Raw genomic sequence first — 24,799 nt, forward strand, 5'->3', positions numbered from 1 at the left:
TACGGCTCAGAAAAAGTATGCAATAAGCCTCAAATCATGCTTAGTAGATATAGAGTGAAACCCTGCGTCCCTGCCGCTCCTGCCATACTGGCCCAGTGTTCTCTGTGCTTCCTGACTGACCTGGATGGCAGGGATTAAGTCAGTGGTGAGTTTCGAGGGATGGTCTAAAGCAGGGTATCTATGAGATAAATATGGAAGGCTCACTGATAGCTGCCGCCGCTGCTGTTTCCAACAGTACTGTGGCGCAGACAGGAACTTGAGGAGCAGCATGCAAGGGAAGCAATGAAAGCAACGGATAAGAAATGTTTTATTAGAGGTGGAAATCAGAAGTCAGCCAAGGAGGACAGAATCAAATGTCAAGTCTGACCAGTTAGGATAAGAACTAGGAAAATAGCCAGGTCCTAGGAGTATCTAAGATGGGCTAGGAAATGGGGTGCACTGTGGCCCCAAGCAAAGTGTTCCAGCTCAGACTGGAAGCAGTGTGAGGGTGTAAGATCCCAACACTCACTAGACTGTAGCCACAGAGTTGAAAATAGACTGGGAGCTTTTAACTATCTCCACCATAAAGAACTGTCCTTCTTTTGGGGGCCATTCTGCGCATCAAAAGACTTGATAACCTCTTCTCTCCATCTCTGTCTTGATGTCTCTCTGGGGGTCCATTTCCTTTCTCTCTGAATCGCTGCCCCAGGTCTCTAGATCTCTGTCACCTGTCTCTGGATCCCTGTCCTGCTGTCTCTCCGGGTCTCTGTCACCTGTCTCTGGATCCCTGTCCTGCTGTCTCTCTGGGTCTCTGTCACCTGTCTCTGGATCTCTGTCCTGCTGTCTCTCTGGGTCTCTGTCACCTGTCTCTGGATCCCTGTCCTGCTGTCTCTCTGGGTCTCTGTCACCTGTCTCTGGATCTCTGTCCTGCTGTCTCTCTGGGTCTCTGTCACCTGTCTCTGGATCTCTGTCCTGCTGTCTCTCAGAGACTCTATACTCTTCTCTGAGAGTCTGCTTTCTCATTCTTTTCCTATCCGTCCTTCTGTCCCTTCTGTCCTTCTCTCCGAGTATCTGTCTCTGTTTCTCTCTATCTCTACCTCTCTTTCTGCCTCTGTCCCCTATGCCCCCTCCCTCTGTATGTGTGTGTGTGTCTGTCTGTCTGTCTTCTATGTCTTTGCACAGCTCTTTCTGAGATTCTGAAAACTACATACACACCCAAACATGCATGCATACATACATACATACTTTCTGAAATTGAAATTACTTCACAAATGGTGAAACCAGCTAGACGTCATTATGGCATTTTTAATTGAAAAAATATATAGAGAGAGAGTTTGGCCAGTGAACCGTTTGCTGAAGTACAGTGTCTCCCTTTAGCATCACGAGGCAGCTTGGCGGAGTCAAACTCAATGTTTATACGTATAAAAGCGCAGGAATGCTTGCGGTGTGGGCTGTTCCTGAAACAAGTTTTAAGTTGGTTTTATCAATCCTCACAGCACATTAAATAAAACATCTAATATAAACAGCATCTACTTAGAGAAACTTGTCTCAGAGAGTCTGCAGTTGTAGAGAGGTAAGGTTACTCAGCCCATGTCTATTGGGAACCCTTCTAGAAGACTGCAGTTCAGTCCTTGGCACTGTGGAGCAGGCGCCATGGCTTTCAGACTCGACTCCGGGTCACAACAAACTTGATGGCAAGAAAAAAAAAAAAACAGACTTGATGAAGTCAGATGTGGTAGTGCACACTTACAATCCCAGCACTCGTGAAGCTAAGGCAGTCTGGGCTGCGTGCATAGTGAGTTCCAAGCCAACCCATGCTCCATAGTGAGACCATGTCTCAAAGACAAAAGCAAAGCAGGAAGCTGACAGAATGGGGCTAGTTCCAAAAGGGACTTTCTGGGTGGACGTAAGCAGCCATCTCACTGTGCTGCATAAAGGGAAGTGGCTCTAGCGTCTCACAGTGTCCTGGGACAGTTCCCGTTATAATTATGCTCACATTAAATATGTCAGTCCCTTACTAATTCTTTACATTTATTTCTGCTTTAAGTTTCTGCCACCTCATAGGTGCTCAGTAAATAGTTTATGAATGAAATGTAGACTCAGGAGAGAAGGGAGACAAAGAAGGAGCACATGGCGCAGGGAAGACACTGGATTTAGACCCCGGCTCCAGCATTATCAATGCACCGGGCAGGATGGAGATTTCAGTTCACACGGTTCAAATAGAGTGCCTGGCTTTAGTCTGTGCTGGAAAGAGCTACAGTGAGCACTGTTCCCAACTTTACAATGAAAAGAAGCCTGACTAGAAACAAATCCATGAGTTCTCCTTGAATTCTTTCTTGAAAGTCACAGGGCAAGCAACAGGCCAAATCCAAGAAGTGAGCTTCACTTCTTCACCTACTGAAAAGAACCATAGTTAAGCTTCCGGTTTACCTGGGTAGACACAGGCAGACACTAAAAGCAGTAGTTAAACTAGAGCTGCAGAAATTGGGGATGGGGAGGAGGGGCTCTTGTCCTCTTCATGATCTACCTCACTCCCCTACAAACCACAGCAGGGGTTTCTACACACACACACACACACACACACACACACACACACACAGGCATGCACATAGAGAAAAATTAAGGAAGTGTCCCTCACAACGGGCACAGTAGAGGGGCACAGCAAATGTTATAGAGGAATATAGTACCCACTCCATTGTCACCCTGTCTCCCCTAGGGAGCAAAAGAAAATGGCAGCTGTGCATCTGCCTTAGACACTGCATGAAAACCCATACAGCTCAGCGAGAGACAGAGGGAGGGGAACGTAATAACTGCGGCTGAGAGAGAAGTGGGATCAGTCTTCAGCTCAGAGCTGCTGCCTAAGAAGGGTCAAGAACACAGAACAGACCACAGTCCTGAAGCTCAGGGATCCATGGGCACCTCCCCAAAGCCCTGTCAGAATGATAGAGAATGCTCCCCCATCACCTACAACTGCCTAAAATCCTGAAGCAAAACAAGGGTCAGAATTCAGTAGCAGAGGGGATACGGAGTAAACCGGGACATGGAAGGAACCGTCCCTCTGCTGGAGAGATGGCTCAGTGGTTAAGAGCACTGACTGCTCTTCCAGAGGTCCTGAGTTCAAATCCCAGCAACCACATGGTGGCTCACAACCATCTGTAATGGGATCTGATGCCCTCTTCTAGTGTGTCTGAAGACAGCAATGGTGTACTCAGATAAATAAAATAAATTATTAATAAAAAAAAGAAAACAGTAAAGGAACCGTCCCTCTGAGACATGACATAGGCAGAACCTAAGGAAGGAACAGAGTGACTTGGAGGAAAATAGATAAATAAATAAAAGCTCTGGTAAAGCAGTTTCTCATCAAATTATTGCTAGAAGAACTTAATGCCTGTGATACACCAAGGTTAACCATAGAAGCAGTGAACTTCAAAGCCAGCTCAACTCCTAAGACCATTACCTCACACACCCTCATTAAAGACCTCACAGGAGGAAACTTATGTCACCTCAGACTCCACTGTGCTGCACAAGATGTCACATTTTCCAACTGACCATGTAAAAGGGCAAGAGAAAGCAAGAAATGTAGTCATCAGACTCACATTCAGATATGACACAGACGTTGAAAACACCTTTCAGGGAATTTAGAATAACTGTAATTATATTAACAGCTCTAATGGAAAAGGTGAGCCGTGGGCAGATCAGATGGGTATTTCAGCGGAGATGTGGAAGAAAAAGAATCAAATGGAAATGCTAGAAATGAGAAACCCATGGCTACAGAGATGAAGGATGCCTTTGATGGGCCCGTAGCTCTTGATGACAGCATGGCACAGCTGGGGAAAGAAGCTAGGTCAATAGAAATTACCCAAACCAACACACAAAGGAGAAAAGATAAACCCACAGAGCAGGGTATTCACGAGCTCTGGGAGAATACCAAATGGTCAAATGTACGTGTAATAGAATTCTAGAAAAGAGAAAATAGGCAGAAGAAAAAGCTGAACAAATAATGACCAAGTAGTGTTCACAATTAATAGCAGGACACAGGTTTAAAAAGCTCAAAAAGTATGAGACAAAATATGCATGCATACATACATACATACATACACACATACAGACAGACAGACGTACACACACATACATACGTACATACATACATATAGAAACTTCTAAGTGAGTCATATTCAAACTATTGAGCTATTTATGATAGGGAATTTTTCCAAAGATGGCCTAAAGGGAAGCATATTTTATAAGAGGTAAAAGGGATAACCACAGAAAATTCTCACCAGAAACTACACAGGCTAAAAGACAGAAGTTCAAAGAGAAAGGCAAAAACAAGTATCCATCCACTGAGACATGATTCCAAAAATATCATTTTTGGAATGAAGGCACCTACAGGGACAGGTAAGGCTAAGGGATCACAAGAAGGTTCCGGGACCATGGACACTAAAGGATGAGCAGCCTTCACTAGCCTTCAGGCTAAGGCAGGCATAAAACACGTCACTGGAGTGGTCACCAGGGGGAGAGAAACCACCCAGAAGAAGATGTGGTTGGTGCAGCTGTGAAAGGGCTGGGGGAGAACATGAAGGAGTGCGTGCCCTGACCTCGTCCCTCTCTAGCGTCTACCACTGCCTTGACCCTAGTGAAGCAAGGCAGCAGAGTTACCCAGCGTGCAGTCTACAGCCTCTCAGGGGACAGAGAACGGCAAAGAATAACTAGGAAGGAGCAGAACACTCAGCATAGACCAACTGGGGCGCCAGGGCATGGTCCCTGTAAAAGGAAGAACCAGGATTCTACCCCAGCTGGACCTGACTCCTAAGTACCTCACCCCTCCACCAGCAGACGCCTGTCCTCGGAACATCAGTGAGCTTATGATAAGGTTTGCAGATCTTACAGATCTCGGTGAGCCTGGAGGTTAGAATTCATTGTTGGGATTTAATCTTCCAGTAAGTCCTCAGTACACGTGGTAACTGCAAAATGCAGAAACTACTCCAGCTATGACTAGGCTTAGGAATGCTAAGTGATGTAATGTCATCCATTACAGTGACCTGGGCCAAGTGAACTACCCTCATAGCTGGCTTTGAATTCTATTTACAAATGACACAGTGGCCATGTCCTTTGGCTGCTGACACTGGTATTTAGAACAATTACAGATGAAAGTCATAAAAATCACATCTTTGTTATCCAACCGAAAAGTCAAGATGAGCGAAAGTTGTGTATCACAGAGGCGGTTTGGCATTTCTTCACTTGCGGCACATAGCGAGTGGCTAGCGGTGACGTATGCCGTGTGAAGAAAGCCTTCCAGCGCGTGTGAAGATACCCTTTAGCAGTCCTCTTCTGAAAGCCAAGTTCATGGCAGCTCCATGAATCTTTTATGTGTTTTCTTTCACCGTGCTATAACGATGCTTCAGAAAACTGGCGTGAAGAAAAGTCAGTGGAAGGAAATCACAGAAATCCAATCATCCGGCCATCTTTACCTCCCCCCTCCCAATAGGGACCTGGCTCCGCTGCTAAGTGAGCTGCAGCCGGAGCCAAGCAGAGCTTGTCTTGAAAGCTGTCAGTCTTCTCGACCCACTTGAGACTTCCAAACGGAATTTCCCCCCTTATCACAGAGATGAACACAGAGGGTTTGGGTAGTGGTGGTGGTGGTTTGTTTGTTTACCTGAAACAGCGTCATTTTTATAGAAAGTTTGATCGAAGAACACAATCTTCATGGCCAGGCAGACCTGATTTTGAATCTGTATCCTCCTATGAGCCGTGTCCTTAGGCAAGTTGATCATCCTCTCCAACCTCTGACATCACCATTTCTAAGTGACAGAAACACTCCCTATCCCGAAAGATGCTTGCGAACATGACCCATGATACCCAAAAGCTCTATGATTATTTGTGAGCTCTTATTTCCCCATGTAGAAGGGAATATCAAATAGAAGGCTGCTCTTAATCAGATCAAAAAACCCCACAGAAATAGCTACCGTCCCCTTCTTCAGTCAGTGAACACTGCCCCATAGGGTCTCCATGCTGAGTCTTCTCTAGGCATTGAGAATATGGGCAAGGTCCCTGTCCCCATGGAGCTTACATTCCAGGACGAGAGGGGGTAAACAAGATAGCAAAGATAATGACGTGAGTACGGTAGAGTAACTTGGTAGAGGTGGTGGCAGCATGTCTGTTTTGGAAACAGTCAGGGACGACCTCACTGTGAAGTTAGGGTATCTGAACGGAAGCACAGATGATGACAGGATCTTGCCGTGCCATCACTAGAAGGAAGAAAGGCTCTCTACAGAAAGAACAGCACCTCAGCACAACCCCTGGGCTTGGCATGTTTGGGACTGAAGCATAGGGAATTCAAGGAAGTTCAGAAGAGCAATTTTCCCTGCAAAGTCAGAAAGAGAGACAGGAAGGAGTCAGGTGACACAGCCAGCCTTCACTCTCATTATTAAGTACTAGGCATTCAGCAGTGACCAGCTAAATCCCAGCCTCTGGGGGCTGACATTCCACCAAGGAGAGACCTCTAGGAAACTAAAGACCCTGGTAAGAAGTTCGTGTCCACAGGAAATACGTGACCTCTTTTGGCCCTCGCTTTATCTATGACATAGGCATTGGTGTTGCCACTCACGGAGCAGGGAGCATAGCGGCCAAGGTTACACTATGGAGTCTGCCTGCATAGTCACTGGCTGCAGTGAGGCTTATGAGTTAGGAGGAAACAGGACTGAGATCTGTCCTCCAGGATCACCTCTCTGTCAAAGATAGAGACAGGATCCCCCAGCCCAGACTGTGCCATCTCTTCTGGTTTGGAAGAAAACGTGCCAGTGCTCTGGGAGTTTTTGTAGTGGAAAGCAGGGCAGTCAAACCAGAGTGGTGACACGTCGGTCATACCAGCACCAGTGACATAGCCACAAGAGGATCGGCAGTTCTGTGTTGTCCTTAGCTGCACAGCCAGTTCAAAGTCAGCATAGGCTACAGGAGACAGTCTCAGGGGGCAAAAATCAAACTAAACCAAATAAAAAAGGCATGATAATCAGAATCAAGGCAATGTCCCATCATCACCCAAACAGAACTGGGGCTCAAGGCAGCCACTTGGAACCTAAATGGCTGAGGGAACTGTCCTTCCCTGATTCCTAAAGCATGCTGTAGTGGCTCTCAGCATGCAAAACAGGTTCTGCAGAGGAGGCCCACGGGGCAGAGGTCTCAGGACCCAGAGGAAGGGAGGCTCCAGCTCTCCCCACTCACTGAGAAGGAGCAGAACTCTGATGGGACAATCAGGGGTATCGATCAGGAGGCCAGGGAATCCATCAGCGTTTCTCAAATCCTGGGAGATACTGAAATTGATGAATAGGAGACAAAAATTTATAAATTGGCTGTTGCATCTGATGTTCGCTTAATTAAGACGTTCAGTCCGACTGGAATATGGGAAGAATGGAAATGACTGGGTTTGGGCTGTCACATATAAAATGAAAACCAGATCTTGAAGGTGCGGGGCCTTTTCATTGTATCTTCCACTGGCTCGATTTAATTATGCGTTAGGAGTCACCTTCCATAATAATTACAATTGTCTGCCTTGATTCGAAGCCTCTCTCTGTTTGGAGACTAAAACTCAGGGGAGAAGCCTAGGGAGATTGCTAAAGTCTCATTTAGTGAGAGCAGGTGCCTCTAGCTTTGGGTTTTCAGCAGGTGTTTATCACATACCTACTATGTGCCCAGGTCTGCCCAGTCCTGCAGGAGGCCATGAGTAAGTGGACCGTGGTCTCTTTCTCCCCACGCCCATTCTTCATCCATTCACGTACTTGAGTAGGGATGGACCAGGAGCCAGCACAGCTGGGTTACAGGAGAAATAGATGACAGAACCCAGGTGGTGAGTGCAAACTCTCAGCCCAGCAGCCTGACTCCACAGAGCTGTCTTGACCTAGAGCACTCACAGTCCTAAGGAGGAACCAATGCATACCCAGCCTTCCATACTAGAAGAAAGCAGGGCACTTTCTCAGGGCTCTCCCTGGTCACGCTGGGCTGCACACATGGCAAGAACTAGGAAAGAAAGATTCAGAGAAGTGATTCATCTCCCGGCTAAGTATCAGCAGGTAAAGTCACATCTAGGGAAGTATGCCAAACCTTGGACAAGGAGAAACTAGAGACTCGAGAGGAGACCCAGCCAGAAGGAAAAAGCCAAGCCACAGCTGGAGATAGAACACAGCTAACCTCAGCTACCTCACTGTTCTGTTTTGCTCTTTGTTGCCGTGATCACGGTATCAATGGTCAACACTAACTTGGAAGAGGAATAGGCTTGATTGGTTTACACGTCCACATCACAGTCCATCACTGAGGGAAGTCAGAGCAGGAACCTGGAGGTAAGAACTTAAGCAGGACCATGGAGGAATGCTTCTTCTGCCTGGGTCCCTCTGGGTAGCACACCTAGCTTTCCAACACAGCTCTGGCCCACCTGCCTAGGGATGACACCGCCCACTGAGGGCTGGCACTATCTACACTGATTAGCCAGTAAGAAACTGCTTTCACAGAGGTCACAGGCCAGTCTGATCAAGGCAAGTCTTTAACTGGGGTTCCTTCTTCCCAAGTGACTCTAAGCTTGTGTCAGTTTGGCAGCTAAAGCTAGTCATGACATGTACCGTCATACTTCTGTCACTGAAGTGCCACCCCTTTGATTTCTAGGTATGACAGTTTTGGTCGCCTGACAAACGTGACCTTTCCAACTGGCCAGGTGAGCAGTTTCCGAAGCGATACAGACAGCTCAGTGCACGTGCAGGTAGAGACCTCAAGCAAAGACGATGTCACCATAACCACCAACCTGTCTGCCTCGGGTGCCTTCTACACTCTGTTACAAGGTAAGTCAGCCAGAGATGAAGATGACCAGAGGAGGAAGCTACTACACTAGCTGCCCAAGACCTAGAAAGCCTCCTGCTTTGGTTTTTCTCTGTACCACCTCTTCATCTGCAAAGCACACCAGGCAGAGGCCTGTAAATTGGCTGCAGAGGCCTCAGAGTGACTCTTCATTGTCCCATCCTATTATCCTCAAGACAAAGGGGAGAGAATTCATTAGTTGTTAATCCAGGTGACCTCCTACTCTGCTGTTGTAATGGCTCCCAGATTAAAAAAAAAAAAAAAAAAAAAAAAAAAAAAAAAAAAAGTTAGCTCACACTGGTGCAAGAGAGACAAAGGCCAAGAGTAAACACCTAATTGTGGCAGGGATTTGGGAGTGAAGAAGTCTTTCCAGGACCCTGGAGAGGTTTGTGCCTCTGCTAGGACTCCAGATTTCCCTTCCCTGCATCCATCAGATCATCTCCAATATGGATTGGTGTTTTAGCTTCAGGTACCTGAGTTTAATAACCTAAAAGGAACACCAATGCCACTTAGGAAAGCCCTGTCTGTCGTTTTCTCTCTCTTCCCTCATTTAATACACTCCCAGACCTCGACCTCTAGCATCAGGAGGAGCTCAGCTCTGGGTGTCCGAGGTCCAGTTCTAGCTCTGTCTCGGTCACCTCATCAGACCACAGCCCTTGGGTTTCTTCCTCAGGAAAAGAAAGCATGCTGAGGGGGTGTTTGGTGTATGGAAGAGTCCCTGGGTGGGCCTGAGGCACCCGTGCCTGCTAGAGGGGGTCACTCTTATTCTCTAAGCCTCAGTTTCTTGATCTTGGAAATGGGTCTGCATTAGATGTGCCTCTCAGAGTTGCCTAGACATATCTGGAGACAGCGTTCGTAAAGTGAGTAGCATGGGCCAGGCACAGAGTGCTGCTCAGAAACTATCTGCTGGATTAACTGACTAACTAGTAAGCACTTGGATTTATCACGAGGAGGTAAATGTTAGTGTGTCTGCAATATTGCTTTTGTTCTCAAACATAGTTTTTGTCTTTCAAAAAGCTGGGCAAAACATAGAATTTATGAAAGAAAGAGTGGTCAGAAGAGGCCAGGAATTTCTTTCTGTAGTGAGGAGTTGGGACACACCATGGTGCGTATGCTCTAGCAGGATTACTGCCAAGAGAAAATGCCATCTGCTAAGAACCCTACCCAATGTTGCTACCTCGGACAGTGACTGTTAGATGTGTGACCTTCAGCCCAGAGTCTTCCCTTCAGTCTTTCTACCCACTTTATACTGGCAGGCCTGCTCTAATACATTTTTTATGCTTGGGCAACTTTTTAAAACTCAAACTTGCAACACTCCTCGATTTTCAAATGTACCGCCATTTAATCTCAGATTTCCAGGTGGAGGAGGATTCAGCACTCGTGCCTAGATCGTAAGACACACTCCAATTCCAGAAACACTGGAATGTAAAGAAAAAGCAGGCCCTAGAATCCAAGGGATATGGTATCTATGTCTGCCCACCGCAGGCCCCCTGTCTGTTTCGTGTTCAGGGCTCGTGTGCTCCGCCTGGCAGCCATCTCAGCAGTCTTTGTCAGAAGCTTTCAGCTTCTTCTTAGGTCTGAGCGGTGGGAAATAATGAGAAGTAGCTGCTAATGAGTGGCACCCTTGGGCAGTCACAGCCAGCATTAGCTGGGCTCGTGTGCCATGGGCCTCCCCACGTGCTGGCCCATTCAAAGTCAACAGTAATAGCCACATGTGCATTCCGTGAGGAGAAGCATTAGGAGATAAATTGACACAGGCTTTTTCACTCTCCGAATGGAAGCAAAATACAGATTGTCGGGGAATGATGCAAAGCAACGCTGAGGCAGATGGTAGAATCCCTGTGAGCAATAGAGTGTGGAACGATGGATTGCGAAGGAGAGGCCCAACCCGGTGTCATTCTAACGGGAAGATTCTGTGAGGGTTTCCATGAAACCACATCTTTTTAAAATGGCGTTTCATTATGCTTAATGCGTATGAGTTGTTTGTATATTTGTATACAAATACACATGCTTACCTGGTGCCCATGGAAGCCAGAAAGAGGACTCAGACCCCTGTGTCTGGAGTTACAGATGGTTATAAGCTGCCATGCGGTTCTGGGAAATGAACTCAGGTCCTCTGGAAGATCAGCAAGGACCTTAACCACAGATCCATCTTTCCAGTCCCCAGCACTGTATTTCTATGGCTTAACATAGCCTAATACTTAATTTAATCCATCAAATACTCACTCAGCACATTCAATGACAGTATGCTGGCTATGTTTTGAACACTTATCGCTAAAAAGGACTTGTGGCCACTTGTATCTCACTTCTTTCACTTACAGAGATATCAACAATGCATTTTCTTGCAACGTTATATGTAGTTGAAAAACTGAAATGAATTAAATATCTATTTGGTATTATTAAATACATTGAATTAAATACAATGTATTGCCAAATAATGAAAGACTGGTTATTGTTTGTTTTGGTTTTGGGCTTTTTTAAATGTGGGTTGGTTGTTTTAAAGATTTATTTATGTATATGAGTGCTCTGTCTGCATGTACACCTGCATGCCAGAAGAGGGCATCAGACCACAGTATATGATTGTGAGCCACCATCTGGCTGACCACTGAACTCAGGTTCTCTAGATCTTAATCGCTGAGCCATCTCTCCAGCCCAAAGACTGTAATTATTATGAAAAGCTTTTATTACAAAGACCTAACAGCATGATATGATTGGCTGATGAGAAAAATTCTGTAGTAACTATTTGACTCTGAAGGACATTAGGAAATACTGTAAAACCTACATATATATAATATATTTCCAATGGTTTTGAGTATTGGGCTTATATACAGTCTCCAGATATCTTCCTAGTTTTCTTCAGTGATAAAGTATTACTTCTATTTACTGCCCCACCCTAGCCTCTATCCGCTGTCCCTTAAGCGTCTTTCTTCTCCTTCAGACCAAGTCCGGAACAGCTACTACATCGGGGCCGATGGCTCCCTGAGGCTGCTGCTGGCCAATGGTATGGAAGTGGCTCTGCAGAGCGAGCCACACCTGCTGGCTGGCACTGTCAACCCCACTGTAGGCAAGAGGAATGTCACGCTGCCCATTGATAATGGCCTCAACCTGGTGGAATGGCGACAGCGCAAGGAGCAGGCTCGTGGTCAGGTCACAGTCTTTGGACGCCGTCTGCGGGTAAGCAGAACCTTGAAGGCACTGATCCTGGCGCAGGGGTCGGGTGTGTGGGGTGTATTTGGAGCACCAGGTCCCATTTTTGAAACTCTCCCCAGTTTCTTCATCTACCACGGGGAGAACTGAGGCCACAAGCCAGACGTAAAAAAAGGCTATGGGACGTCCTTTCGGTTTTGACGTGTGTGAACAGGGCTGGCTTCTGGGTCAGCTCTGAGCTGAGTTCCCAGCTTATTTTATTCCATGACTGAACTTGGGCATGTCAGTCACCTTAAAGCTGCAGTGTCAGTCATTGGGAAATAAAGCCAAAGTTGCATGCTGTTTCAAGGATTAGAAGTGACACGCAGGGAACAAGAATACCCTTGGCAGGGAATAGGGAGGCAAAGTTTAGAACAGAGGCAGAAGGAACACCCATTCAGAGCCTGCCCCACATGTGACCCATACATATACAACCACCAAACTAGATAAGATAGATGAAGCAAAGAAGTGCAGGCCGACAGGAACCGGATGTAGATCTCTCCCGAGAGACACAGCCAGAATACAGCAAACACATAGGCGAATGCCAGCAGCAATCCACTGAACTGAGAACGGGACCCCTGTTGGAGGAATCAGAGAAAGGACTGAAAGAGCTTGAAGGGGCTTGATTAAGCTTAGAAACAAAGAGAGAACCAGGGCTGAAAGAATCTGGAGCTGCAGCTCAGGGGTTGCAGATTGCCCAGTAATACAAAATACAAAGCAGAAGGCAGGGGCTGTACAGAGGGGTAGCTGGTGACCCCGGCCTGGATTTCTGCCCGGTACCTGTAGACCACAGCTGCTCTATAGACAGCAGCTGAGCTGAAGTGATCCACAGAAACTTCCTCCCTGCCACAGTGGACTCTTGATCCCCTGCCTCTCAGCCAAGGAAGTCCATATCTGTTCCCATCTCCCCCATGGGTAATCAAGGTCAAAAGAATAAGTGATAACTCCCGACTTGTATAACTGGTGGGTATAAATCCTGGGAAATGGATGCAGGGCAGAAGCATGGCGGCTGGCATCTTACCCAACAGCAAACCCCAGAGCCCAGGAACCCAAGCTTCATTCGTACCCTCAGCAGCCAAGAACTCTGTAGCTAGCTAGCTAATGTGGAAACCAGCCTCCTACTAGTTCCCGCGCAAGGCCTAGCCTGTCTTTGTTCCCTGCCACCATCTGTGGTCTCACTAAACCCTCATCTGCATTCTCAGGAGCCCTCCCTGCACATCTGAGGCAGTGTGCCAAAGGGGAAGTTTGACCCAGGCTGGATTCCCGCTGGGCCTCCTGCGTAGCCTCCAGCAACTCCTCTGAGCCTAAGCTTCCTCTGCAGATGCAGGACATGAAGCATTCAAAGCACCTCGCCCAGAGCTGCAGATCCCACGTGCTCAGTAAAGGGCAGTGGTTAGCGCTATTAGGAGTTTCTCTCTACCCTGTAAACAGGACCCGAAGTTTCCCAGGCTTTAATTGGTCCCTCTCCCAGCCAGAGACAGATGATAGTCTAGTCTGGTGGCCACATCTGTCTGCTTCCTCCCCAAATAAATGGCCGCCAGCGGTGGCAGTTTGTGGAATGGGAATGTTAGCCGGGTGTGCCTCCCCGTAATGGAGATCATCTTTTATACAGCCGGGAATTTTTTTTAATAAAGAAAGATGTAAAATAATCTCATTGCCACCACTGCAGAGCACAGGAAATGCAAGGTGCTTCCCCCAGTGAACTGCTCGATTCAGTTTTATTAATTTTGTCACAAACATACAGATCCCCTTCTTCACTTGGATGGGGGGGGGGCTGTCTAGGTGACACTGTGGGATAGAAAGATCTCCCAAAGGTGCTTCCTAAAGGCTCCCAACACCGTTGCCAGTGTGCCCCACCCCCACCCCGCTCTTTTCACAAGCCCTCTCTGCAAAGAGCGAGGTTTGAGCTTCCAACGCCTCTGATTTTTCACAGGAATTGTCTGCCACACGGTTTTTGCTTCTGCAATTGTGTTTGATTACCCTGGGGAAGGCGAGCTTATTATAACCAGGCCATTCACAGCTAAAGCCGACTCGGCATCGTCATTATAAATCCTTATTTTCGGGGCCTCGGCATTTGTATGGGGAGACTGGGGGAAGACACACACATCTCTCCTTCCTCTAAGACTGACCATGATCGTGTGCAGTCATTTAGCGGAAATAATTACAGCCATTTATCCGACGCCTTCTATGCACCTAGTTAGTAGTCCACTGAGGATTTACTCAGAGATCTAGGAGTGTACACAGGAAGAAAGTGAGTCACTGAGAAGGAAAGGCACTTGACCAAGGTCACACAGGGAAAGCCAGTCAACAAAAGTTGAGGTTGACATTCCAACCTTAATCCCGACACCTGCCTATATCCAAACCCTCTTCTAAATATACAGATCCCAAAAGGATCTTGGATTTCCTCGGGCCACACATGCCATTTTACATTGTGTGACCTAATTATCCGCTTCCCTCTCGGGCCTTCTTGCTCCTCAAACTTACCGAATGACAAGCAGAAGAGACAACAAAGGTGCCCCTGTGCCCTGTAGGGCCAGCTCCCTTCCCCACCCCCAGCTGGAAGCCTTGAAAAACCTACTAACGTTTGGGGACAACCCGTGCCTGAAGGTCAACTCCAAGGCTCCAAAGCGTTAGCTCAGTGGTAGAGCGCTTACCTAGGAAGCGCAAGGCCCTGGGTTCGGTCCCCAGCTCCGAAAAAAAGAACCAAAAAAAAAAATATTTATTTAGGGCTGGAGAGATGGCTCAGTGGTTAAGAGCACCCCACTGCTCTTCCAGAGGTCATGAGTTCAATTCCCAGCAACCACATGGTGGCTCACAACCATCTGTAAAGAGATCTGATGCCCTCTTCTGGTGTATCTGAAGACAGCTACAGTGTACTTATATATAATAAATGAATAAATCTTAAAAAAAAAATATTCCCAGCAGGAGACCGGCGGAAATGGCTCAGTCAGTAAAGTGCTTGGGGGGGCTGAATTTATTCCCCCGATCCCGTTTGGAGGAGGGGGACCAGGCATGGGTGACATGTTTATAATCCTAATCCTGGAAAGGCAGAGAAGATAGATCCCTGGGACTCACTGGGCAGCCAGCCCAGCTTAAGCCAAAAGTTCCAGGGCCCCGTGTATCCCCTTATGTACTCACACAAACAGGCTCCTACTTGCAGCTACCTCCGAGAGGGCCTACAGCTCTGACTCAGAAGGGACACTGAGTTAGTGGTGGCCTCGAAGACCACAAGGAGGCCACCGAGGGGGCTCCTGATCCTGGAGGCAAAAGCAAAGTTAGGACTAGTTCCAACCAGACTACAAGAGAAACCACTTGGGGTGTGAATGCTCCTGCCTCCCAGCAGCCTCTGAGGAGGAGAAACAAGAGAGGAAGTCTCAGAAGACAGCAGGTGACCCAGAAGCCTTGTCTGTGGGCAAATGCAGGGGAGACCCAAAGAAGAGCAAGTACAGAGCCCCAGGAATGCTTGGACTTGCTCAGAACGCCATCAAGTGTCTGCCACACTAATGAGACTCAGTCCTATCTGAGCCACGGATCTGCAGCTGCCCTGAGCTTGTTTATCTTGAAATCCAGCACGGCATGCTGTCTGGCACGGGGCAGATGGCTCAGGTGTTGACTTGCTGGGCTTGCTTGGTAGCTCTGTTTTAGGACAAAGTTAAGAGGGATCTGACTCTTTCTTTTAAGTCCCCATTGATATACGACGTGATAAAATCATATGTCCTCATCAGCCAGCGGTACCATGTGCCCAACCATCACCCATGTTGTCTTTATTCTTACAACAGGCCTATGAAGCTGGCATCATTTTTCCCTATGGTACAGATAAGGAAACCCCGAAGCACTAACAGATGGCAGGGTGAGGTTTGATGCCCACGGCCTGTCCTGCTTTCTGTTCTCAGGAGCTCAACACAGTTGGTTGGCCATCAGAGCCAGATTCTCAGTGTCCACATCTATAGTCTCTCTTTCTTATCCCTTCCCCAGGTTCACAACCGAAACCTCTTATCCTTGGACTTTGACCGTGTCACACGCACAGAGAAGATCTATGACGACCATCGGAAGTTCACCCTTCGGATCCTATATGACCAGGCGGGGAGGCCTAGCCTCTGGTCACCTAGCAGCAGGCTGAATGGTGTCAATGTGACCTACTCCCCTGGAGGTCACATTGCTGGAATCCAAAGGGGCATCATGTCTGAGAGAATGGAGTATGACCAGGCAGGCCGCATCACATCCCGGATCTTTGCGGATGGGAAGATGTGGAGTTACACGTACTTAGAGAAGGCAGGTGCCTCTCGCCCTTTAACATGACTCCCCACAGCCGAGCCTAGACTGCCATCCTCAGTAGGATAAATCTGACTGCTATAGTTTCTGAAGGGGGAGATACACATTCTTTTCAAAAGGAAAGAGGGTCCCGGGGGGAATATGGAAAGATGATAGGTTAAATGTGGCGAGGAGGAGGTCCTAAGCCAGGGAAAACACAAAAGTCTTACAGACTGAGAAGAGCAGGCCCCACCCTAACTGGTCCAAGGGTGCTGACCCAGGACAAAGTTCTGCTCCCAGGATTATCACACACAGCGCCAACTCCCCACAGAGAGCCAAGCAGAAGCCTGGGGTCAGGCCTGAGGCACAGCAAGTTTAATCCTATGCTGCTAGAACTGGGTATAGGTTTCATAAATCCCTTCCACTTCAGGTCAGGATTCATTTCACCCAGAAACTAGGGATCAAAAATTACCTAAATCATAAAACATGTATGGGTAAATTTTCTTAAAAGCACATAAATTCAGAAGTTGGTCTCATGTGGGGGTGGGGGTGGGGGTGGGGGATATGGTAGTTTTGATATCTAGATCTAAGCTAGTTGTCTGGTGACTTTCATGAAACAGAATATTCACTTCATGCCCTGCTTCTGGATCCAGAATCTTCACTTTGTTTCTTGTCCTGGTCAACTGTTCAGAGTCCCAGGCTCTGCTTGTTCTGTGGTGAATGCCTTTGCCCATGCTAAAGAGCCATGTACTATCACACGGCTACAAGACAGATGGTGGAGGTCATCCCATGCCCTGAAAGCCACACCTGGAGAGAACAGACGTTGCCACTGTTGCACAATGAGAGCATTTATAGAACAAGGTTCTCCCTTCCCATTCCAGCCTGTCCTGTCCCAGGGTGAGCCCATGTCTTGCCATCACATAAAAAGTGAGGAAACGTCTGAAGTGCCCTTCTCAATCATGGTCTTTATGCTATAGGCACAGGGAAGCCACAGAAGCTGTTCAGCAGAGCCACCAGGCTTTGAGAGCACTAGGCTGTGTTTTAGAGCGTTCCTTCTTGCTTGAGTAGAAATACTGAGGTCAGAAGTCTGGAGCAGGGAAGGCAGTAGGGAAGCCATTGCAAGTTGCAAATACTTTAGGCCAGAGCATCCTGGTCTCACACCCCTTTGCATGCAGAAGTGATCTGATCCATACCACTAAAGGAGCTGACATTCAGGCTGCTCACAAGAGGAAAGCAAATGATTAGAGTGGACCCAGTCCTGCAAGGCCAAAGGCTGAGATTAAGTTCAGCCACAGTACCTCTGAAACCTACTGTCAAGCATCCCATGATACACAGGACGAGACAGCCTGCTTAAGCATAGTGCAGAACACCGCTTTTCTCAGCCTCCCATTTCTTTCTTTGAAGTTGTGGGTGCTTGGCTATCATTCCTTCTCCCACCTCCCTCATCTATGATCTTCTTCTCCCTCCAGTCCATGGTGCTCCACCTCCACAGCCAGAGGCAGTACATCTTCGAGTTTGACAAGAACGACCGCCTCTCTTCTGTGACCATGCCCAACGTAGCCCGGCAGACGCTGGAGACCATTCGCTCAGTGGGCTACTACAGGAACATCTACCAACCGCCAGAGGGCAATGCCTCAGTCATACAGGACTTCACTGAGGATGGACACCTGTTACATACCTTCTACTTGGGCACTGGCCGCAGGGTGATTTACAAGTACGGCAAGTTGTCAAAGCTGGCTGAGACCCTGTACGACACCACCAAGGTAAGCTTCACCTACGACGAGAGTGCGGGCATGCTGAAGACGGTCAACCTACAGAATGAGGGCTTCACCTGCACTATCCGCTACCGTCAGATTGGGCCCCTGATCGACCGTCAGATCTTCCGATTCACTGAAGAAGGCATGGTCAATGCCCGTTTTGATTACAACTATGACAACAGTTTCCGCGTGACCAGCATGCAGGCCGTGATCAACGAGACCCCGCTGCCCATCGATCTCTACCGCTATGATGATGTGTCAGGGAAGACAGAACAGTTTGGGAAGTTTGGTGTCATCTACTATGACATCAACCAGATCATTACCACAGCCGTCATGACGCACACCAAGCATTTCGACGCTTACGGCAGGATGAAGGAAGTGCAGTACGAGATTTTCCGGTCACTCATGTACTGGATGACTGTTCAGTATGATAACATGGGACGGGTGGTGAAGAAGGAGCTCAAGGTGGGACCCTACGCCAACACCACCCGCTACTCCTATGAGTACGACGCCGATGGCCAGCTGCAGACAGTCTCCATCAATGACAAGCCACTCTGGCGGTACAGCTATGACCTCAACGGAAACCTCCACTTGCTGAGCCCTGGGAACAGCGCGCGGCTCACACCGTTGCGGTACGACCTCCGAGACCGCATCACGAGGCTGGGCGATGTGCAGTACAAGATGGATGAAGACGGCTTCCTAAGGCAGCGAGGCGGGGATGTCTTCGAGTACAATTCAGCCGGCCTGCTCATCAAAGCCTACAACCGGGCTAGTGGGTGGAGTGTCAGGTACCGCTATGACGGCCTGGGGCGGCGAGTATCCAGCAAGAGCAGCCACAGCCACCACCTACAGTTCTTCTACGCAGACCTGACCAACCCCACCAAGGTCACCCACCTCTACAACCACTCCAGCTCTGAGATCACGTCCCTCTACTATGATCTGCAAGGGCACCTCTTTGCCATGGAGCTGAGCAGCGGCGATGAGTTTTACATAGCTTGTGACAATATCGGGACCCCCCTTGCTGTCTTCAGTGGAACCGGCCTGATGATTAAGCAGATCCTATACACAGCCTATGGGGAGATCTACATGGACACGAACCCCAACTTCCAGATCATCATTGGCTACCACGGCGGCCTTTATGATCCACTCACCAAACTTGTCCACATGGGCCGACGGGATTATGATGTGCTGGCCGGACGCTGGACGAGCCCAGACCACGAACTCTGGAAACGCCTGAGTAGCAGCAGCATCGTGCCTTTTCACCTCTACATGTTTAAGAACAACAACCCCATCAGCAACTCTCAGGACATCAAGTGCTTCATGACAGGTGAGGACTGAGGTACACCCTAGGTCAGAACCTGCCCCATTGCTCCTTGAGAAAGCTGGCATGGGGTGATGGGAGACATTGGCTGTCTCTAATGGCATCATCTCCCGAAATCTTCAGTGTATCTAAAGAAACAATAGTTTGGAGGCTATCCTGGAAATAATGGACCCAGCATCAGAACCACCATTATCATCTATTTTTTAGAAAAATTTTCCTTTTCATTTATTTTTCTCTTTATTACATCCTGACTACAGTCTCCCTTCCCTTCCCTCCCCTTAGCCTTTCCTCCCTACCTCCTCTTTTTGCCCCATAATCACCCCACCTTCACCTCCCCTCAGAAAAGAGCAGGCCCTCCAGGGGCATCAACCAAACACTGCATAACAAGCTGCAATGATACCAGGCACATCCCATCAAGGCTGATGAGGCCTAACCCCTTCTCCCTCTGTTAGGAGTCCCACAAGAACACTGAGCTACACAGCCATGACATATTTACAGAGGACCTAGGTCGGACCCATTCAGGCTCCCTGACCTCCGTGAGTCCACTTGAGTCCTGGTCAGTTGATTCTATGGGCCCTGTTCTTGTGGTAGGATGGCCATTCTTAATTTTTCACAATACGCTTCAGTTTATGAAGGCTCTAAGAGGTTCTGTAGTTTAGTGCTCTTTGGCATAGTTACACACAACTTCCCTAAATTATTTCACCATAAAATCCTAACGCCTCACTGGAAACAGCCTTTGGAATGCTCCCGGGGAGTTTCTGCCATAGAAACCAAGCTGGGTATGAGTCCTCAGTGATAGGAGTTAAGGTGTGGCTAAAATAAAATTGCTTTTTTCAACTTATGATGATGGAAAATACAGATTCTCGAGACAGACAGAGCTAAGGGAATGGACCTGCCATTTCTTAACTATAACATATTATTTTACTGCACTGAATTTTAGTTTTCTGTGCTTCCCTTAATAGAATAACACCGTCGGTATGGTGGCTCACACCTTTAACCCCAGCCCTGAGGAGGCAGAGGCAGGCAAGTGTCTCTATGAGGTCAAGGCTAGCCTAGTCTATATGAGTTCCTGGCCAGCTAGGGCTATATAGTAAGACCATGACCCTCTCTCAAGATAAATATAAAATAGAACACCTACCCTTATTCTGGTTGGCTAAATGTTCATATGCTATGCTAGAGCAACTATTAGAACCACCACCCAAAAAGTACACATAGAGCGACCCATGGCTCCAGCCGCATATATAGCAGAGGATGGGCCTTGTCGGTCATCAATGGGAGAAGAGGCCCTTGGTGTGAAGGCTCAATGCCCCAGTGTAGGGGAATGTCCCGGCAGGGAGAAGAGAGGGAGTGGGTGTGGGGAGCATCCTCATAGAAGCAGGGGGAGGGGTTGGGATGGGGGTTTCTGGAGGGAAAACCGGGAAAGGGGATAGCATTTGAAATGTAAATAAAGAAAATATCCAATAAAAGAAAAGAAAAGAAAAAAGAAAACTAAAACATATAAGCTGAGGGTGTGGTGGAGGAATGGAGGTCAGGAGAGAGTTCTAGGCCAGTCTGGGCTGTAGAAGACCCTGGTGTTTAAAAATAATAATAATAACTGAATCAGACACAAGCAAACATCATTAGTAAGTCAGCAATCAGCATTCCAAGATAAACTAGAAGATTAAGAAAACACCCAGAGTTCAGTTGATAGAGTGCTTCCTAACATACACAAAGCCCTGGACTAGATCCCAGCACTCAGGAGACTGAGGCTGGGTGATCGAGTTCTACATCATCCTTGACCACTTAGTGAGTCTGAGGGTAGCCTGAGATATATGACACGTGTCTTAAAATATGTGTGTATGGGGGTGGTGTGTGCTGGTGGTGTGTGTGTATACATATGTGCATACATACATATCATATGTATGTATATATGAGGGTATATCATACACACACACACACACACACACACACGCACGCACGCACGCACGCGCACACATCCACCCCACCACCACTGCCAATGGTGACGTGAGATATACATGCCTAGCACAGCTCACGTTGGTTCCCTTTCCTTCACCATTTTGCTTTAAAAGGGAACGTCACCTTTACTCCTCTGAAACCAACTTGAGTATAAAGTCTCATGGGTCCTGCAGATAGAAACATCTCAGGCTGCTACAGTACCTTGGAGAGCTACACAAGGAGGGTCTCTATGGGATCCAAATAAAGCCAGCCAGTTCCTTGTGAGAATTTGTTCTGAGAAAACCTGCTAATCTCGTGTTTGATCCGTTTGCCTCCCCCCCTTTGTGGCTGTTTCTTCCATCCCACTCCTTCTCAGTTCCAGTTATGAGAATAGAAAGATGATCCCCACCTTCCAGAATTCCTCACTATCAGAGAAAATGCACACTCTGGTCCAATGTGAGGGGCCACGAGGAAGATTTGCACAGATGGCCATTAAATCACAGAAGGCTAGCAACTGGCTCTACCACAGGGTTCTGGGAAGCCTTCAAAGAGTAGCTGATCCTTGAGGCTGGCTCCTGAATAGATTTCATCAAGTGGTAGGGAGAAAGGCGTTCTGAAGAGTAGGGTGAACATTCACAAAATTGGAAACAGGGCCTTGTATCTGGCTCACAGAATGGCATAGAGGCACAGATGTACTCCCTCACCCTAAACCTTGATGGCCTCATCTGGATCCTGTTTCTGCTGAAAGCAATAGGAGGATTCCTTTTTCTGGGGGTGGGGGTATCTAGGTTGTTCTATTAAGAGGAAGAGTCCCAATACCAGAGTAGAAGGGAGACCAAGGTGGTACATGGGCGTCATGAAAACACACTTGGGACCTGGGGATAAATGCACACATTTTAACAGCGTCCCCAGCTTTACCATGTTCAACTCAGCTGCTAGCACTACAGAGCCTTGACAGATTAGGGTGACATTTCCATTACATCTGTCTGCACAAAGCACACCCCTGCCTCACCCTCCAGTGGGTTTCCTGTGAGACATCTTGGCATGTTACTATAGCTGGAAAAAAAATACTGTAATAGGAAATATAATTTTCCATAAAAAAAAAATTTAAAGCTTGCCAAAATATTGTTGCCCTCCCCCTCTTCCTTTGTACACGACCATATGCATATAGTCTCCTTCCAGAATAGCACTGGCATGATTAAACACTCCCTGCCAAACACTTGCAGAAACCGGCTCCTTTAAGCCTGGCAGGAGCTCTGTGAGATCACGACAATTATCTGCACTCTGCAGAGGAGAAATGTGAGGCCCTGAAAGACCAAGGGTCTGCGGAGAGTCACATAGAACAGGGCCCTCTTATTTCAGAACGTTTCCCGTGATGATCACCCAGCCTCTAAATCCTGCTTTCTAACACAGCTCTCAGCTATCCAAGGGGCACCTTACATTTTCAGCTTGTGCTTCACTTCCCAGACAGTTAAATCCAGCAAATATCATATTGGCTATGCCTTCTCTGTGCCAGACCCACGCTAGGGATCCAAAGGGGAAGAAGGCTTGGCACCTGCCTTCGTAGAACACATGCCCCCTTTCACAAACGTCTTTGCCTGTGAACCCACCTTAAGGAAGAGAGTTGTGAAGCTAGAATTGAAGCTCGGTCTGTAGGGTGCTTGTTAGCATGTGTGAAGCCCTGGGCTCCATCCCCAGTGCCAAATAAACTAGGTGTAGTGTTTGCATTCCTGTAACCTCATTGTTCCAGAGGTGGAGCCTAGAGGATCACAAGTCCAAGGTCATCCTTGACTACCCAGCCTGAATAGGAGATGAGAACCTACTCACAAAAGAAAAAAAATTATATCACTATAAAACACCAAAACCAAAGGTTTGCAAAGCAGTCCTTAAGTTTGGTATCTATATACTTTCTAGTCTAGTGTATTCCACTTCAACGAAAATACCGGTCATGGCCCCAACATTGATTTTACCTATGAAGTAGATCCTGTGGCACATGAAATAGACAGTTTATTTGTTGTCAAAACAATCAAGCTCTCAGAGTATCAGAAATGATTCGCAGTGGCTAATATGAAACTAAGATTCTGCTGGTTCTCGTTATACCGACTGTACCTTTTTACCTTCTCTGTGGGCTAACTGTATCCTCACTCACATCACTACAACAAAGAATGCTTATTCTTGCCAAACGCACCTACCAAGGCCCTGAGATACATATACTCCGGTTAGGTAGGCCTGGGTCAAGAGACAACAGAGCAATTACCAGGGTTGAAGAGGACAGAATGCACTGATTGGCTGATCCTCGGTCACATGGTCCAACAGAGACCGACTTCAGAATTGGATCGTGGGGAGGCAACCCTAAAACATCCACCACGGGTATATGTCACACATCACTGTGCTGAGTCTTTGCCTGAAGATGTCAGCTTAGGGGAAACCAACACAGACAGCGAAGTTCAGGACTGGTAAAGTAACCTTTCCACAGAGACGCTGAGAAGCCCTCGTTAGAACTCTGTGGTGTCGGACTTCAAAATGCTTAGTGGTTTTGGTGTTTTTTTTTTTTTTTCTTTTTCTTTTTTTTTTTTTATTCAAATACATTCTGTGAAGAACAAAGGCATGCACTCCTGAAAGGGCTTCAAATAGCTTGTGTTTTATTCCTCCCCCGTGGCAGCAGGGCCTTCTGGGACTGACAGGTAACTCAGGGAGCTTTTCAAGAGGAAGGAAACGCCTGCCCCTGAGGTTGTAAAAGTACAATTCCCAGCTCTTCAGAAAAGCCCGGTAGGAAAGCTAGCTAATAAATAGATCTCTGACATTTTTCTGAAAGACATGATAACAGAGCTTCCGTCTTATCACTCATAATTAAAGCCCAGCCTTCTCCTGTGCCCCCTGCTTACCCGGGTACCTGCACTGTTCTTGATAACCACAAAAATCCCAATGCACATTCTCAGCCTCAAGCAAAAGGGCTTTGTGATGTGTTCTCCGGGCATGTTCTGTTTGTTTAAATTTCCCAAAGATCCATCTTCCGAGAATCCTAGGATGAAAGATTCCTGGAAACTCTGAGGAAAGGGCCATGGGGAAAAAAAAGCCATCCAAGCCCCTGTTATAAATAAGAAAATGGGGGTCTTGGGATACACAACGACAGAAACCTCTCTGTGAGCCAGTACACTGGATATTGTACACTAACTCCAGCGTTTAGGCATAAGCCTGAAACGCTCCTGCTACACAGTAACTGCCCCCAAATGTTAGTTATCCTTGTTCTTTTCCAAGACTTAGTTAAAACCATTCCTACTGTCAGCGTGCAAACAAGGGGACTAAGGCTCGGGAAAGTTAAGTAGATTCTCCAAGTCCACAGTCCATACCCTGAGAAGCCAGCATGTGGGCTTGTGTGACCTTAACTGCCACACACTTTCCCTTCCTGTTTACCATCTGCATAGCAAGGCTGAAGTGAGAGGTTAAACCTGCGTCCCGGGACAACTGAAAACGAACAGAACAAGCAAGGCAGAGACAAAGGTGAGGTGCCTAGACGGGAGAGACACATGGG

The 24,799-nt window shown here is 47.5% G+C and overlaps 1 protein-coding gene across 22 annotated transcripts in view; it reads left to right on the forward strand.

The window, feature by feature from the left end:
- Tenm4 (teneurin transmembrane protein 4) overlaps nucleotides 1–24,799 on the forward strand; it is a 2,974,939-nt gene that overhangs the window by 2,940,116 nt on the left and 10,024 nt on the right. For all 22 annotated transcript variants that reach the window (XM_039113155.2, XM_039113170.2, XM_063262756.1 and 19 more), the window contains 4 exons: nucleotides 8,629–8,801; nucleotides 11,756–11,991; nucleotides 15,979–16,275; nucleotides 17,724–19,338. In XM_039113155.2, the coding sequence (XP_038969083.1) occupies nucleotides 8,629–8,801; nucleotides 11,756–11,991; nucleotides 15,979–16,275; nucleotides 17,724–19,338 (2,321 nt within the window). The remainder of the gene's footprint in view (nucleotides 1–8,628; nucleotides 8,802–11,755; nucleotides 11,992–15,978; nucleotides 16,276–17,723; nucleotides 19,339–24,799) is intronic.

This window comes from Rattus norvegicus, chromosome 1 (assembly GCF_036323735.1).
Source record: "Rattus norvegicus strain BN/NHsdMcwi chromosome 1, GRCr8, whole genome shotgun sequence".
Taxonomy (NCBI): domain Eukaryota; kingdom Metazoa; phylum Chordata; class Mammalia; order Rodentia; family Muridae; genus Rattus; species Rattus norvegicus.